Here is a 15,393-nt window from a genome sequence, read left to right as displayed (position 1 = left end):
CCTGTGTCTATCTCGGTCCCTGTGTCTCTCTCTCTGTCCCTGTGTCTCTCTTTCGGTCCCTGTGTCTCTCTCTCCGTCCCTGTGTCTCTCTCTCGGTCCCTGTCTCTCTCTCAGTCCCTGTGTCTCTCTCTCTTTGTCCCTGTGTCTCTCTCGGTCCCTCTGTCTCTCTCTCGGTCCCTCTGTGTCTCTCTCGGTCCCTCTGTCTCACTCTCGGTCCCTGGTTCCCTCACTCGGTACCTGTGTCTTTCTCGGTCCCTGGGTCTCTCTCGATGTCCCTGTGTCTCTCTCTCGGTCCCTGTCTCTCTCTCGGTCCCTGTGTCTCACTCTCGGTCCCTGTGTTTCTCTCGGTCCCTGTGTCTCACTCGCTCCCTGTGTCTCTCTCGGTCCCTGTGTCTCTCTCGGTCCCTGTGTCTCTCTCTCGGTCCCTGTGTCTCACTCGGTCCCTGTGTCTCTCTCTCGGTCCCTGTGTCTCTCTCTCCGTCCCTGTGTCTCTCTCTCGGTCCCTGTGTCTCTCACATGGACCCTGCGTCTCACTCGGTCCCTGTGTCTCACTCGGTCCCGTTGTCTCTCTCGGTCCCTGTGTCTCTCTCGGCCCTGTTAGTTTCGTTACCGGCCGTTTCCGCCAGATACCCGCTAGCGTGGCAGCCACCAGACAACTCTTGGTTTCGTTGACACCGTTAGGTTTCCACCAGTCGAGTTCGGAGCGCCAGGGGCAAATTCCCCAGCCGGTAGCCCTCCCGATATATTCCCCTTTTCTCCCGATCCCGATTGTAGACTTAGACGACCACGGGCTGTCTCGTTCGATCACAGTTTATTATACAATACAATCTTGCAAGATCGGGTGGGCTGGTGCGCACACCTTACATGGATTTACAGCACATTTTATACTGTTTTTTTTTTACACATTGTGATGGCTCATATTGTGTTATTCCCCCTTATTTGGCAGTTAACCTTGTTAACTTTAATCACTGTAATGGCTTGCATTGTGTTATTCCCCCTTATCTGGCTTTAAACACTGTAAATGGCTTGTACTGTGTCATTCCTTCAATTAACACTCTCTCAATCTCCCATTCTGCGCTTAATCTCATCACTGTCCCGAACTCAGTCAACTGTCTGTCATGTGCCTCCCCCTTTCTGTATGTTGCTGAACTCGTTACTGTTAGCTCTTGCAGCCTTAAAAATTACATTACTTCTCACAATCCCCCCTTTTCTTTTTACTGTCTGTAATTTTTTATTTATATATTTTTTTTTAACTAGCATCCCTTTTTCCAGATCTAGTTCAGATATGTACGAGTAGGTTGTTCCAGTTTGGCTAACATACTATCCACTTGCTCGTCCCAATCTTCATCATCGGGAGACCTATCTAGGAGGGTCTCTCTTTCCTCCCTTTCCAAGTGGATTCCCACCACCCTTCCATCAGTGACATCCCGTTTCATAAGAGCCGTTTCTATCAGTCTCTGCGTTAATCCCCGAATGCAGGGAATAACGCAGCATCCTAAGGCCGCCAGGATCCCTGATACCACCACGAAGGATACTAACATTGATACTACCACCCCTTTCCATCTCCCGAACCATTCGTCCAGCCACCCGGTCCAGTCGGTGTTTGCCCCCGAATGCTCTGCCAACTCGTCGGCTAGAGTTGTCAAGCCCCTCAGAGCCCGGGTGATTGATCCGTCGGGAGCGGTATTGTTGGGGATGAAAGTACAGCATTGAGTCCCGATCATAACACAGACTCCCCCTTTCTCGGCCAGAATCATATCCAGAGCTAGTCGGTTCTCCCAAGCCATTCGGGACGTAGCATCTAACTGTTCCGTTATCCCTTTTATAGCATCCCGGGTATAGTTTATGAACCTCTGTTGGTTATAATATATGTAGTTTATCCAATCTACATTTTTGTTGATAGTGACCCACCAGAACAGAGATTCGAACCCTGCCGCTATTTGATTCCTGGCTTTATATTCGTCCGGGACCCCTCTGGGTACCCCGATGGAATCCAGGTAAATCCTGTCATCAAACGAAGTGGGGATATTGCGGCGCTTCCGGGTTGTCCGGGGAGTAACCTTTGTTCCCTTTCGTTCAAAGGCTAGGGTGAATGGTATGGCTAGTTGTACTATGGCACACGTCCCAGTCCATTTCCGGGGTAAGGTGGCTCGTAGTTCTGCACCCCCGCAGTACCACCAAAGGTCGGCCCGGGGGACCTGTATCTGGGAATAATTTCCACCATCCTTAGTAGTGTCTACTTGGATGACCTGCTGACACAGAGTCAGGCTCCCAACGTTCTGATCCCACTCTTTCCCCGTCCTCTGTATGCAGGTTTGATGGACACCCGATGCCCCGGAAAAGGAGGGCGCCTGGGAATACCGGTTGTGCTGGACCGGTGGGAACGTTAAGCCCAGAGACTGACATGTGGGATCTTCCCAGGCGGTTCGGTGTTGGTACAGTTTCACCAAACACTCAATTCCACCTTCTTTTAGTTTAGGGAGTGGAACCACCTGCGGACTCGGTCTACTACCCGCACACGCATAACAGTTGTCTTTTCCAAGACTCTGGACAGTATACCGAACCCACTCCAACCATGCGTTAATTTCCCTGAACCCTGTCTCTATCTCTACGGTCTCCCTTAAATCTTTTATCTGTATCACTTTAACCTTTTCGGAGTTTCCAGGAGTCAGGGCAGTTACACGGAGTATGGACGAGTTTGTGGCTGTTGCCTCCTGGAGGGTAATTCTTACACAGCACAGCCGCTCCTCCTGAACCCGTACTCCAAGTACCTGACCCTCTAGCCCAGTGTGCAGATTTTTCTTGACCACCCAGTTGGTTTGTTTTATGGTCAGATAAAGGGGGTTGCACTGATCTATTCCACAGTCTCTCGGGTAGATCGCTTTCGGCACCAATGTTATTCTTTCCCGTACCCCAAGAGCTTGATCCTCTCCCAATCCCGTCCCCAGAAATAGTAGCTCCATCGATTTTCCCTGATATTTCTTTTGTCTCGCCAGGCTGTTTTTAGGGTCATTTAGTTCCCCCGCTGTCCCACATGGTACCATCTGGCATAAATCTATCTCTAATACCTGTGTCTGGGTTGCTTTTCGTACAGTAAGACTGTATTGCTGACCAGTATTTTTCCCTTCCTCAGCGTACCACCTATCTACCGCGTCCCCTTTCCATCCCCCTCCCACCAAAGTTACAGTGTACACCAGCAAGAGTACAAGCCACATTTTTGAGTTCTCGTGCCGGCCAAAGTGTCCGTTCAGTTGTCTTCTGCTGGATTGCTTCTGTCCGGGGTTGAGAGGATGTTCTCGTCCGGTGCCGGTACGGGCCCCTTTGCTCGGGTGTAGTGAGTCCAGCCTCGTTCTGCTGTTCGGACAGCTGTTTCAGTTGTTAGTAACACCAGGAAAGGGCCGTCCCAGACCGGGTCTAGGGTCTTCGGTTTCCAGGTCTTGATGAGAACCCAGTGTCCGGGCTTGATCGAGTGAACCGCGAAAGCCAAGGGCGGTGTCTGGGCTATGAGTCCCTGTTGGCGCAAATGAGAAAGAGCAGATACCAATGCTTCAACATATTTTTTTACAAAGACATCCCTGGTTTCAAAAATAGGCAGCTCACCTCGAGGTCCCATAAAGGGAAGACCGAACATCATCTCATATGGGGAAATCCCTAAATCTCTCCGTGGTTGCGTTCGTATTCGGAGTAGAGCAAGGGGCAAGCATTTTGTCCAGGGTAAGCCGGTTTCCACTGTCAATTTTGTGAGTTGTGTTTTGAGGGTCTGGTTCATTCTCTCTACTTTCCCTGAGGAAGGGGGATGCCAAGGAGTGTGGAAGTCCCAGTCTATCCCCACCGCACGCATTACACCCTGCAGCACTGTCGAAGTAAAGTGGCTTCCCTGGTCGGAATCTACCGCTCGGGGGACCCCAAACCTCGGAACAATCTGTTCTAGTAGGATCTTGGATACCTGACTCGCGACCGCAGTGGCGGTGGGGAAGGCTTCTACCCATCCTGTTAAGTGGTCCACCATTACCAGGAGATATTTCAGTCGTCCGATCGGGGGAAGTTCAGTATAGTCAATCTGGATATACTCGAAGGGCCGGTATGCAGGGGCCCGGCCCCCTCCCCTAGTCTGTCGTAACCCCCTTTTGTTCACCTTCCGGCATATCAGGCAGTCCTGCGTGACCTGTTGGGCCACCGTATGGACCCCTGGGTGGGCATATTGCCGCAGGAAGGCATCGCACAACGCCTGGGTTCCCCAATGGCTCCCCTGGTGTAGCTGGGTCAGAACTTCCCTGGTTAGGGATCGGTTCAATAACTGACGTCCATCTGGTAGCAGCCACCTCCCTTCCTCTCCCTTTTCCCCTCCGATCACCCTGAGCTCTTCCTCCTCTTTTTCTGTGAACACTGGCACTTCTTGTATCTCCGATACCTGTGGTATCCACGCCAAACAGTCGACCAGGTCCCCCTCCATCCCTGCTATTCTAGCCTGTTCATCTGCTAAGCGATTCCCCGTGGCTTCTGGGCCAACCCCTTTTTGATGCCCTCTAATGTGGACTACTGCTATCTCCCGTGGTTTTAACAGATCTTCCAAAATCTTAACAACTAGTTCCTCATGTACCAACTCCTTGCCGCGGCTGTTAATCATGCCTCGCTCTTTCCAGATCTTTCCAAAGGTATGTACCACCCCATAAGCGTATTTTGAATCTGTGTATATAGTCCCTACTGATCCTTCCAGGCTGGTCAGGGCGCGGTGGAGGGCATACAACTCGCAGGTCTGTGCCGACCACGAAGGGGGCAACCGCCCCCGTTCCTCTACCTTCCATCCCTCTTCGTTAACTATGGCATACCCGTTATGCCTCTTGCCCTCCACCATCCTAGAGGACCCATCAATGTACCACCTCTGTCCCGTGTGCAAGGGTTGATCTCGTAGATCCTCCCGCACCTTACTTTGTAATTCTACTATGTCCACACACAGATGTTCAAGGGTCCCCTCCGCCTCCCCTCCCAGGAATTCCGCTGGATTCTGACACGTGCTAAGTTCTAGTTTCAGGTCATCTCGATCTAGTAATATCGCTTCATATTTCAAGATCCTCGAGTCTGTTAACCAGCGACCCGCTTTTTGGTTTAAAATTGTCCTCACCTGGTGTGGGGTAACTACCGTGAGTGGCGCCCCAAAGGTCAGCTTTCTGCTCTCCTCTACCAATTTTGCCGTGGCTGCTACCGCCTGGACACATTCGGGCCACCCTCGGGATACGGGATCCAGAATCTTTGACAGGAAGGCCACCGGTTTCCTGTGTCCTCCCCATTCCTGGGTCAGTACCCCGAAGGCTGTGCCCTGTTTTGCATTGGTGAACAATAAAAAGGTCTTATCATAATCCGATAAACTCAGGACTGGGGCAGTCACTAGTTTTTGTTTCAGGCAGGTAATCAAATCTTCCCCTTCCCTATCCCACCAGATTTTATCCGGGGCCCCTTCAACCAGGCGTAAATACAGTTCCTTCGTCAGGGGGACATAATTATCTATCCAGAGTCTGCAATATCCGAGTAGACCCAGAAATTTCCTGAGTTCTCGTTTCGTTCTAGGGAGTCCTAATCCTACAATTCCCCTGATTCTTTCAGGACTTATTTTACGCTGGCCACAGCTAATTAGATGCCCCAGATATCGAACTTCCCGTTCTGCATACTGTAACTTTTTCTGACTCACTCTTAGCCCCTGTTCCGCGAGAAAGTTAAGCAGGGCATTGGTCCCAGTTTGAACTTGTCGGTCGGAGGGCCCCGAAAGTAAAAGATCATCTACATACTGTATCAATTTTAAGTCTGGGGGTAAAACTAGGCTCTCTAAGACCTGTTCCAAAATCTGCCCGAATAGGTTCGGAGATTCCGTAAAGCCTTGTGGAAGAACCGTCCACCGGTATTGTTGTTTTCTTCCCGTGTTCGGGTCTTCCCATTCAAAGGCGAACAGGTCTCGGCTATCTGGGTCAAGGGGACATGCCCAGAAGGCGTCCTTTAAGTCCACCACACTGAACCAGCTGTGGTCTGGCGGAATCCGCCCTAGGATGGTGTAGGGGTTAGGGACTACCGGGTGACGGATTTGTACAATTTTATTTATTTCTCTTAAGTCCTGGACCATCCTGTAGTTACCATCAGGTTTCCGGACAGGCAGAATGGGGGAATTATACTGGGACATACAGGGCTCTATCAACCCATCTGAAATTAACTCCCGTACCACCCCGCTGAGTCCCCGGCGCCCCTCCCAGGAGATCGGGTACTGTCGGACTCGTACCTCCGGGCTTCCTGCCTTTAGGGTAACTTTTATGGGGGTCACCGATAGTTTTCCACGATTACCCTTGGCCGTCCACACTTTGGGGTTTATTTGTTCCATTTGCTGTTCATCTAGGTAAGCCATAGAGATCAGCAATTCTTCATTCTCTCCCACACTAATTTGAATCCCAAATTTTACTATTAAGTCTCGGCCCATCAGTCCGTAAGATAGATGGGGCAGGTGAAGGAGTTCTGCCGTGACCCTCTCGCCCTCCCATTCAATTTCTAAAGGAGTGAAAAGCCGGGCCCGGAAAACCCCCCCTTTTACCCCTGAAATGTTAAGCGAACGAGTTTGGTAATTACTCCCTTCGGGATGAATGGGAATTGCAGACCTCCCGGCGCCTGTATCTACTAAAAACGTTACCTCCTCCCTTTTCTGGCCCACCCTCAAGTTTACCAGGGGTTCTTGGTAGGCCCTTATTTCGAGTGCCCCCCGGTCTCCCTAGTCTACCGAGTACTCCATCTCATAGATCCCCTCTCGCTCCTCCCTTAAGTCTGGGCATTCCCTTTTAAAATGTCCCAATCGGCCGCAATGGTAACACCCGGCCGGTCGCAGTCGTCCGTTTCCATAGGGTCGTCCACGGCCCCGGCCGCGGTTTTCCCTCCCTCCGTTGTGCCAACCCCCTCTAGACCGTCCTCTACCTTCCGTTCGTCCTTCTTCTACCATTCCTGTGGATTTGCAAACTTCCCTTACAGCGGCTACCATCATCTTGGCTTTTTGTTTCTCTCTTACCACGTCCCTCTGAACAAACACTTTCTGCGCTTCATGCAACAGATCCCCAATATCTTTCCCACTCCAGTCCTCAATTTTCTGCAGTTTCTTTTGTATGTCTGGCCAGGATTTGGTGACAAAGTGGACTTTCAACATTCCTCGCCCTATTTCCCCATCTGGATCGAGGCTGGAGTATTTCTGGACCGATTCCCTAAGTCTATCCAGGAACGCACTGGGTGACTCATCTTTACCTTGGGAAACCTCGAAAGCTTTACTTAGATTCTGTTGTTTGGGGACACAGGTCTGTATTCCCCTAATTATCAAATTCCGGAGATCGGACATATGAGTTCTCCCAATCTGGGTATTATGGTCCCAATCTGGGTCTTGGAGGGGATATTTCTCCTCGCCCTGGACCCCCTGTTGGTGTTCGCGGTCCCAAATTTCCATAGCCTTCTTCCTGATCATACTCCTCTCATCATAATTAAATAATACTCTCATCATGGCCTCCAACTCCTGCCATGAATACAAGTTAGGACCCAGGAATTGGTCAAGTTGAGCTGCCACCGCCTCGGGGTCCTCTAATAAAAGTGGCAGCTCTTTTCTGAATTGCCTGATATCCCCGGTATTTAAAGGGACTATCACATATCCCGTATCTCCCCCCCCAAAGGGGACCTCTCGAAGGGGTTTCATTTTAACCACTTCTTGGGGTTTTTTGTTCTCAACCTGCTGCCTGGCCTCTTTTTGTTCCCTAGTTTTACTTCTAGTACTCGGTCCCGAGGACTCTGACTCCGACAGTGAGGAAGTCTTAGATGCTGATGGCCCGGGGTCTTCCCTGGAAGGGTCGGGGGTGTCTCTTTGTCCATCTGTGGTGGCTCCCTTGGGTTTGTCGCGGGACCCGTCGTAGGGTGGGGGCGAGTGGGGTCTAGGGGCCGGCGGGGGTGGCAAAACGTCCAATACTTCCCACGGACGGGACTGACCACGACGGGACTGACTACCCTGATGGGGGGACATGACAAACACGTTTAACGGCGGAGAGGTATTCAGGGGACCGGATCCCTCCCAACAAGCTGCATATTTTATCTCTTCAGGGTTTGGCTTTGACCTTCCATTTACACACAAGTTTAACAGTTGACATACCCAATCTTCGTCCGAACCGTATTTTGGCCAGAACACGGTCGGTGGTCGGATTGGTTCCTTAGTCCAAATAAAACAACAATACTTAATCATTACTTTCCGATTGAGGCCCCGGGTTTTCTCAGAATCTTCCCAATTACTTAATTTTATTCCCAACGGACTATCCGGCGGTATGCCGTTTGACCCCTTTGCCTTACTTCTCCTTCCGTCTCTCGTCTTAGACGGTTTTCCTCCCATAATAGGTCACCTCGTCCTCTTGGGTTGCTTCCAAACCCTCAAACAGAACTGTCCTATTATGTGGTCAAACAAGGAAGAAACCACCCTCAACTTCTAACCGTAATTTTGTCCTTGGAGTGTAATTCTCTTACCTTGCCCCGTGCACGGAGTTGTCTGACCTTTATTCCTGTACGTCCCTTCGTCCGTTAAACCTAAACACAATTTGAGCTGAAAAACCCGGGGCACTGAATCAGACCCCGAGAGCAGCCAGTGGTTCTTACTTTATCTTTAGTTTAAGCCCAATTAGAAGTTTTTTTTTGTCTCGCTCGTGGTCGGGTTCTGAACTCAGTAATTCTGTGTAAATATACACGGTGACGCGTCTGGTTATTACTGAGATCAATTCCCTAGTCCAAGCGAGAGGGCCGGGTATATAAGCTATCCCGGACGAGCCCCCAAATTGTTAGTTTCGTTACCGGCCGTTTCCGCCAGATACCCGCTAGCGTGGCAGCCACCAGACAACTCTTGGTTTCGTTGACACCGTTAGGTTTCCACCAGTCGAGTTCGGAGCGCCAGGGGCAAATTCCCCAGCCGGTAGCCCTCCCGATATATTCCCCTTTTCTCCCGATCCCGATTGTAGACTTAGACGACCACGGGCTGTCTCGTTCGATCACAGTTTATTATACAATACAATCTTGCAAGATTGGGTGGGCTGGTGCGCACACCTTACATGGATTTACAGCACATTTTATACTGTTTTTTTTTTACACATTGTGATGGCTCATATTGTGTTATTCCCCCTTATTTGGCAGTTAACCTTGTTAACTTTAATCACTGTAATGGCTTGCATTGTGTTATTCCCCCTTATCTGGCTTTAAACACTGTAAATGGCTTGTACTGTGTCATTCCTTCAATTAACACTCTCTCAATCTCCCATTCTGCGCTTAATCTCATCACTGTCCCGAACTCAGTCAACTGTCTGTCATGTGCCTCCCCCTTTCTGTATGTTGCTGAACTCGTTACTGTTAGCTCTTGCAGCCTTAAAAATTACATTACTTCTCACAGCCCTGTGTCTCTCTCGGTCCCTTTGTCTCTCTCGGTCCCTGTGTCTCTCTCGGACCCTGTGTCTCTCTCTCTTTGTCCCTGTGTCTCTCTCGGTCCCTGTGTCTCTCTCTCGGTCCCTGTGTCTCTCTCTCGGTCCCTGTGTCTCTCTCGGTCCCTGTGTCTCTCTCGGTCCCGGTTTCTCTCACTCGGTACCTGTTTCTCTCTCGGTCCCCGTGTCTCTCTCTCGGTCCCAGTATCTCTCTCGGTCACTGTGTCTCTATCTCGGTCCCCGTGTCTCTCTCTCGGTCCCTGTGTCTCTCTCGTTCCCTGTGTCTCTCTCTCTTTGTCGCTGTGTCTCTCTCTCGGTCCCTGTGTCTCTCTCTCGATCCCTGTGTCTCTCTCGGTCCCAATGTCTCTCTCTCGGTCCCTGTGTCTCTCTCTCGGTCCCTGTGTCTCACTCGGTCCCTGTGTCTCTCTCTCTTTGTCCCTGTGTCTCTCTCGGTCCCTGTGTCTCTCTCTCGGTCCCTGTGTCTCTCTCTCGGTCCCTATGTCTCTCTCGGTCCCTGTGTCTCTCTCTCGGTCCCTCTGTCTCTCTCTCGGTCCCTCTGTCTCTCTCTCGGTCCCTCTGTCTCTCTCTCGGTCCCTGTGTCTCTCTCTCGGTCCCTGTGTCTCTCTCGGTCCCGGTGTCTCTCTCGATGTACCTGTGTCTCTCTCTCGGTCCCTGTCTCTCTCTCGCTCCCTGTGACTCACTCGCTCCCTGTGTCTCACTCGCTCCCTGTGTCTCCCTCGGTCCCTTTGTCTCTCTCGGTCCCTGAGTCTCTCTCTCGGTCCCTGTGTCTCACTCGGTCCCTGTGTCTCTCTCTCGGTCCCTGTATATATCACATGGACCCTGTGTCTCTCTCGGTCCCGTTGTCTCTCTCGGTCCCTGTGTCTCTCTTTCGGTCCCTGTGTCTCTCTCTCGGTCCCTGTGTCTCTCTCTCTGTCCCTGTGTCTCTCTCGGTCCCTGTGTCTCTCTCGGTCCCTGTGTCTCTCTCTCGGTACCTGTGGCTCTCTCCGTCCCTGTGTCTCTCTCTCGGTCCCTGTGTCTCTCTTTCGGTCCCTGTGTCTCTCACTCCGTCCCTGTGTCTCTCTTTCGGTCCCTGTGTCTCTCTCTCCGTCCCTGTGTCTCTCTTTCGGTCCCTGTGTCTCTCTCTCGGTCCCTGTGTCTCTCTCTCGGTCCCTGTGTCTCTCTCTCGGTCCCTATATCTCTCTCCGTCACTGTGTCTCTCTCTCGGTCCCTGTGTCTCTCTCTCGGTCCCTGTGTCTCTCTCTCGGTCCCTGTGGCTCTCTCGGTCCCTGTGTCTCTCTCTCGGTCCCTGTGTCTCTCTCGGCCCTGTGTCTCTCTCTCGGTCCCTGTGTCTCTCTCTCGATCCCTGTGTCTCTCTCGGCCCTGTGTCTCTCTCGGTCCCTGTCTCTCTCTCTCGGTCGCTGTGTCTCTATCTCGGTCCCCGTGTCTCTCTCTCGGTCCCTGTGTCTCTCTCGGTCCCAGTGTCTCTCTCGGTCCCTGTGTCTCTCTCGGTCCCTGTGTCTCTCTCTCTTTGTCCCTGTGCGTCTCTCGGTCCCTGTGTCTTTCTCTCGGTCCCTGCGTCTCTCTCGGTCGCTGTCTCTCTCTCGGTCCCTGTGTCTCACTCGGTCCCTGTGTCTCTCTCGGTCCCTGTGTCTCTCTCGTTCCCTGTGTTCTCTCTCTCGGTCCCTGTCTCTGTCTCGGTCCCTGTGTCTCTCTCGGTCCCTGTCTCTCTCTTGGTCCCTGTGTCTCTCTCGGTCCCTGTGTCTCTCTCTCGGTCCCTGTGTCTCTGTCTCGGTCCCTGTGTCTCTCTCTCGGTCCCTGTGTCTCTCTCGGTCCCTGTGTCTCTCTCGGTCCCTGTGTCTCTCTCTCTGTCCCTGTGTCTCTCTCTCGGTCCCTGTGTCTATCTCGGTGACTGTGTCTCTCACTCGGTCCCTGTGACTGTCTCTCGGACCCTGTGTCCCTCTCACAGTCCCTGTGTCTCTCTCTCGGTCCCTGTGTCTCTCTCGGTCCCTGTGTCTCTCTCTCGTTCCCTGTCTCTCACTCGGTCCCTGGGTCTCTCTGTCGGTGCCTGTCTCTCTCTCGGTCCCTGTGTCTCTCTCTCGGTCCCTGTCTCTCACTCGGTCCCTGTCTCTCGCTCGGTACCTGTGTCTCTCTCTCGGTCCCTGTCTCTCTCTCGGTCCCTGTGTCTCTCTCTCGGTCCCTGTCTCTCACTCGGTCCCTGTCTCTCACTCGGTCCCTGTGTCTCTCTCGGTCCCTGAGTCTCCCTTGGTCCCTGAGTCTCTATCGGACCCTGTGTCTCTCTCGGTCCCTTTGTCTCTCCCGGTCCCTGTGTCACTCTCTCGGTCCCTGTGTCTCTATCGGTCCCTGTGTCGCTCTCGGCCCCTGTCTCTCTCGGTCCCTGTCACTCTCTCGTTCCCTGTCTCTCACTCGGTCCCTGTGTCTCTCTCGGTCCCTGTGTCTCTCTCGGTCCCAGTGTCTCTCTTGGTCCCTGTCTCTCTCTCGGTCCCTGTGTCTCTCTCGGTCCCTGTGTCTCACTCGGTATCTGTGTCTCTCTCGGACCCTGTGTCTCTCTCGGTCCCTGTGTCTCTCGGTCCCTGTTTCGCTCTCGGTCCCTGTCTCTCTCGGTCCCTGTCACTCTCTCGTTCCCTGTCTCTCAGTCGGTCCCTGTGTCTCTCTCGGTCCCTGCCTCTCTCTCGGTCCCTGTGTCTCTCTCGGTCCCTGTCTCTCACTCGGTCCCTGTCTCTCTCTCGGTCCCTGTGTCTCTCTCTCGGTCCCTGTGTCTCTCTCTCTCGTTCCCTGTGTCTCTCTCGGTCCCTGTGTCTCTCTCGGTCCCTGTATCTCTCTCTCGGTCCCTGTATCTCTCTCTCGGTTCCTTTGTCTCTCTCTCGGTCCCTGTGTCTCTCTCTCTCGGTCCCTGTGTCTCTCTCTCTCGGTCCCTGTGTCTCTCTCGGTCCCTGTGTCTCTCTCGGTCCCTGTGTCTCTCTCTACGTCCCTGTGTCTCTCTTTCGGTCCCTGTGTCTCTCTCTCCGTCCCTGTGTCTCTCTTTCGGTCCCTGTGTCTCTCTCTCCGTCCCTGTGTCTCTCTCTCGGTCCCTGTGTCTCTCTCTCCGTCCCTGTGTCTCTCTTTCGGTCCCTGTGTCTCTCTCTCCGTCCCTGTGTCTCTCGTTCGGTCCCTGTGTCTCGCTCTCCGTCCCTGTGTCTCTCTCTCGGTCCCTCAGTCTCTCTCGGACCCTGTGTCTCTCTCGGTCACTGTGTCTCTCTCGGTCCCTGTGTCTCTCTCTCGGTCCCTGTGGCTCTCTCGGTCCCTGTGTCTCTCTGTCGGTCCCTATATCTCTCTCGGTCCCTATGTCTCTCTCTCGATCCCTGTGTCTCTCTCGGCCCTGTGTCTCTCTCGGTCCCTGTCTCTCTCTCTCGGTCGCTGTATCTCTATCTCGGTCCCCGTGTCTCTTTCTCGGTCCCTGTGTCTCTCTCGGTCCCAGTGTCTCTCTCGGTCCCTGTGTCTCTCTCGGTCCCTGTGTCTCTCTCTCTTTGTCCCTGTGTCTCTCTCGGTCCCTGTGTCTCTCTCTCGGTCCCTGTGTCTCTCTCTCGGTCCCTTTGTCTCTCTCTCTCGGTCCCTGTGTCTCTTTCGTTCCCTGTGTCTCTCTCTCTCGGTCCCTGTGTCTCTCTCGGTCCCTGTGTCTCTCTCGGTCCCTGTTTCTCTCAGTCGGTACCTGTTTCTCTCTCGGTCCCTGTATCTCTCTCTCGGTCCCTGTATCTCTCTCTCGGTTCCTTTGTCTCTCTCTCGGTCCCTGTGTCTCTCTCTCTCGGTCCCTGTGTCTCTCTCTCTCGGTCCCTGTGTCTCTCTCTCGGTACCTGTGTCTCTCTCGGTCCCTTTTTCTCTCTCGGTCCCTGTGTCTCTCTCTTGGTACCTGTGTCTCACTCTCGGTCCCTGTGTCTCTCTCGGTCACTGTGTCTCTCTCGGTCTCGGTCTCTCTCCCGGTCCCTGTGTTTCTCTCTCGGTCCCTGTGTCTCTCTCGGTCCCTGTGTCTCTCTCTCGGTCCCTGTCTCTATCGGTCCCTGTTTCTCTCTCGGTCCCTGTGTCTCTCTCCGTCCCGGATTATCTCACTCGGTACCTGTTTCTCTCTCGGTCCCTGTATCTCTCTCTCGGTCCCTGTGTCTCTCTCGGTCCCTGTGTCTCTCTCTCGGTCCCTGTGTCTCTCTCGATCCCTGTGTCTCTCTCTCGGCCCCTGTGTCTCTCTTGGTCCCTGTGTCTCTCTCGGTCACTGTGTCTCTCTCGGTCCCTGTGTCTCTCTCTCGGTCCCTGTGGCTCGCTCGGTCCCTGTGTCTCTCTCTCGGTCCCAGTATCTCTCTCGGTCGCTGTGTCTCTATCTCGGTCCCCGTGTCTCTCTCTCGGTCCCTGTGTCTCTCTTTGTCCCTGTGTCTCTCTCGGTCCCTGTGTCTCTCTCTCGGTCCCTGTGTCTCTCTCTCGGTCCCTGTGTCTCTCTCTCGGTCCCTGTGTCTCTCTCTCGGTCCCTGTCTCTCTCTCGGTCCCTGTGTCTCTCTCTCGGTCCCTGTCTCTCTCTCGGTCCCTGTGTCTCTCTCTCGGTCCCTGTCTCTCTCTCGGTCCCTGTGTCTCTCTCTCGGTCCCTCTGTCTCTCTCTCGGTCCCTGTGTCTCTCTCTCGGTCCCTGCGTCTCTCTCGGTCCCTGTGTCTCTCTGTCTCGGTCCCTGTGTCTCCTTGTTCCCTGTGTCTCTTTCTCTCGGTCCCTGTGTCTCTCTCTCGGTCCCTGTGTCTCTCTCGGTCCCTGTGTCTCTCTCTCGGTCCCTGTGTCTCTCTCGGTCCCTTTGTCTCTCTCTCGGTCCCTGTGTCTCTCTCTCGGTCCCTGTCTCTCTCTCGGTCCCTGTGTCTCTCTCTCTCGGTCCCTGTGTCTCTCTCGGTCCCTGTGTCTCTCTCGATGTACCTGTGTCTCACTCTCGGTCCCTGTCTCTCTCTCAGTCCCTGTGTCTCTCTCTCTTTGTCCCTGTGCCTCTCTCGGTCCCTGTGTCTCTCTCTCGGTCCCTGTGTCTCTCTCTCGGTCCCTCTGTCTCTCTCTCGGTCCCTGTGTCTCACTCAGTCCCTCTGTCTCTCTCGGTCCCTGTGTCTCTCTCTCGGTCCCTCTGTCTCTCTCTCGGTCCCTCTGTCTCTCTCTCGGTCCCTCTGTCTCTCTCTCGGTCCCTGTCTCTCCCTCGGTCCCTGCGTCTCTCTCGGTCCCTGTGTCTCTCTGTCTCGGTCCCTGTGTCTCCTTGTTCCCTGTGTCTCTCTCTCTCTCGGTTCCTGTCTCTCTCTCGGTCCCTGTGTCTCTCTCTCGGTCACTGTGTCTCTCTCGGTCCCTGTGTCTCTCTCTCGGTCCCTGTGTCTCTCTCGGTCCCTGTGTCTCACTCTCGGTCCCTGTGTTTCTCTCGGTCCCTGTGACTCACTCGCTCCCTGTGTCTCACTCGCTCCCTGTGTCTCTCTGGGTCCCTTTGTCTCTCTCGGTCCCTGAGTCTCTCTCTCGGTCCCTGTGTCTCACTCGGTCCCTGTGTCTCTCTCTCGGTCCCTGTGTCTCTCTCGGTCCCTGTATATCTCACATGGACCCTGTGTCTCTCTCGGTCCCGTTGTCTCTCTCGGTCCCTGTGTCTCTCTTTCGGTCCCTGTGTCTCTCTCTCGGTCCCTGTGTCTCTCTCTCTGTCCCTATGTCTCTCTCGGTCCCTGTGTCTCTCTCGGTCCCTGTGTCTCTCTCTCGGTCCCTGTGTCTCTCTCGGTCCCTGTGTCTCTCTCTCGGTCCCTCTGTCCCTCTCGGTCCCTGTGTCTCTCTCTCGGTCCCTGTGTCTCTCTCGGTCCCTGTGTCTCTCTCGGTCCCTGTGTCTCTCTCTCGGTCCCTGTGTCTCTCTCGGTCCCTGTGTCTCTCTCTCGGTCCCTGTGTCTCTCTCTCGGTCCCTGCGTCT

The 15,393-nt window shown here is 53.7% G+C and overlaps 1 protein-coding gene across 1 annotated transcript; it reads right to left on the bottom strand.

The window, feature by feature from the left end:
* Positions 1–610: 610 nt before the first annotated feature.
* Positions 611–3,044, bottom strand: LOC145338645 (uncharacterized; the record flags this gene model as incomplete). The annotated part of the gene is made up of 2 exons (XM_080183031.1): positions 1,322–3,044; positions 611–795 (listed from the first exon to the last, which is right to left on the bottom strand). Coding segments are annotated over exons 1-2 (1,908 nt in total), but the record flags the coding sequence as incomplete, so codon positions are not given.
* Positions 3,045–15,393: the final 12,349 nt, after the last annotated feature.

Source organism: Carcharhinus amblyrhynchos, unplaced genomic scaffold, assembly GCF_965287045.1.
Source record: "Carcharhinus amblyrhynchos unplaced genomic scaffold, sCarAmb.v2.hapA chromosome_126, whole genome shotgun sequence".
Lineage (NCBI taxonomy): Eukaryota > Metazoa > Chordata > Chondrichthyes > Carcharhiniformes > Carcharhinidae > Carcharhinus > Carcharhinus amblyrhynchos.
The sequence above is the reverse complement of the archived record's forward strand: the minus strand, read 5'-3'. Positions and strand labels throughout refer to the sequence as shown.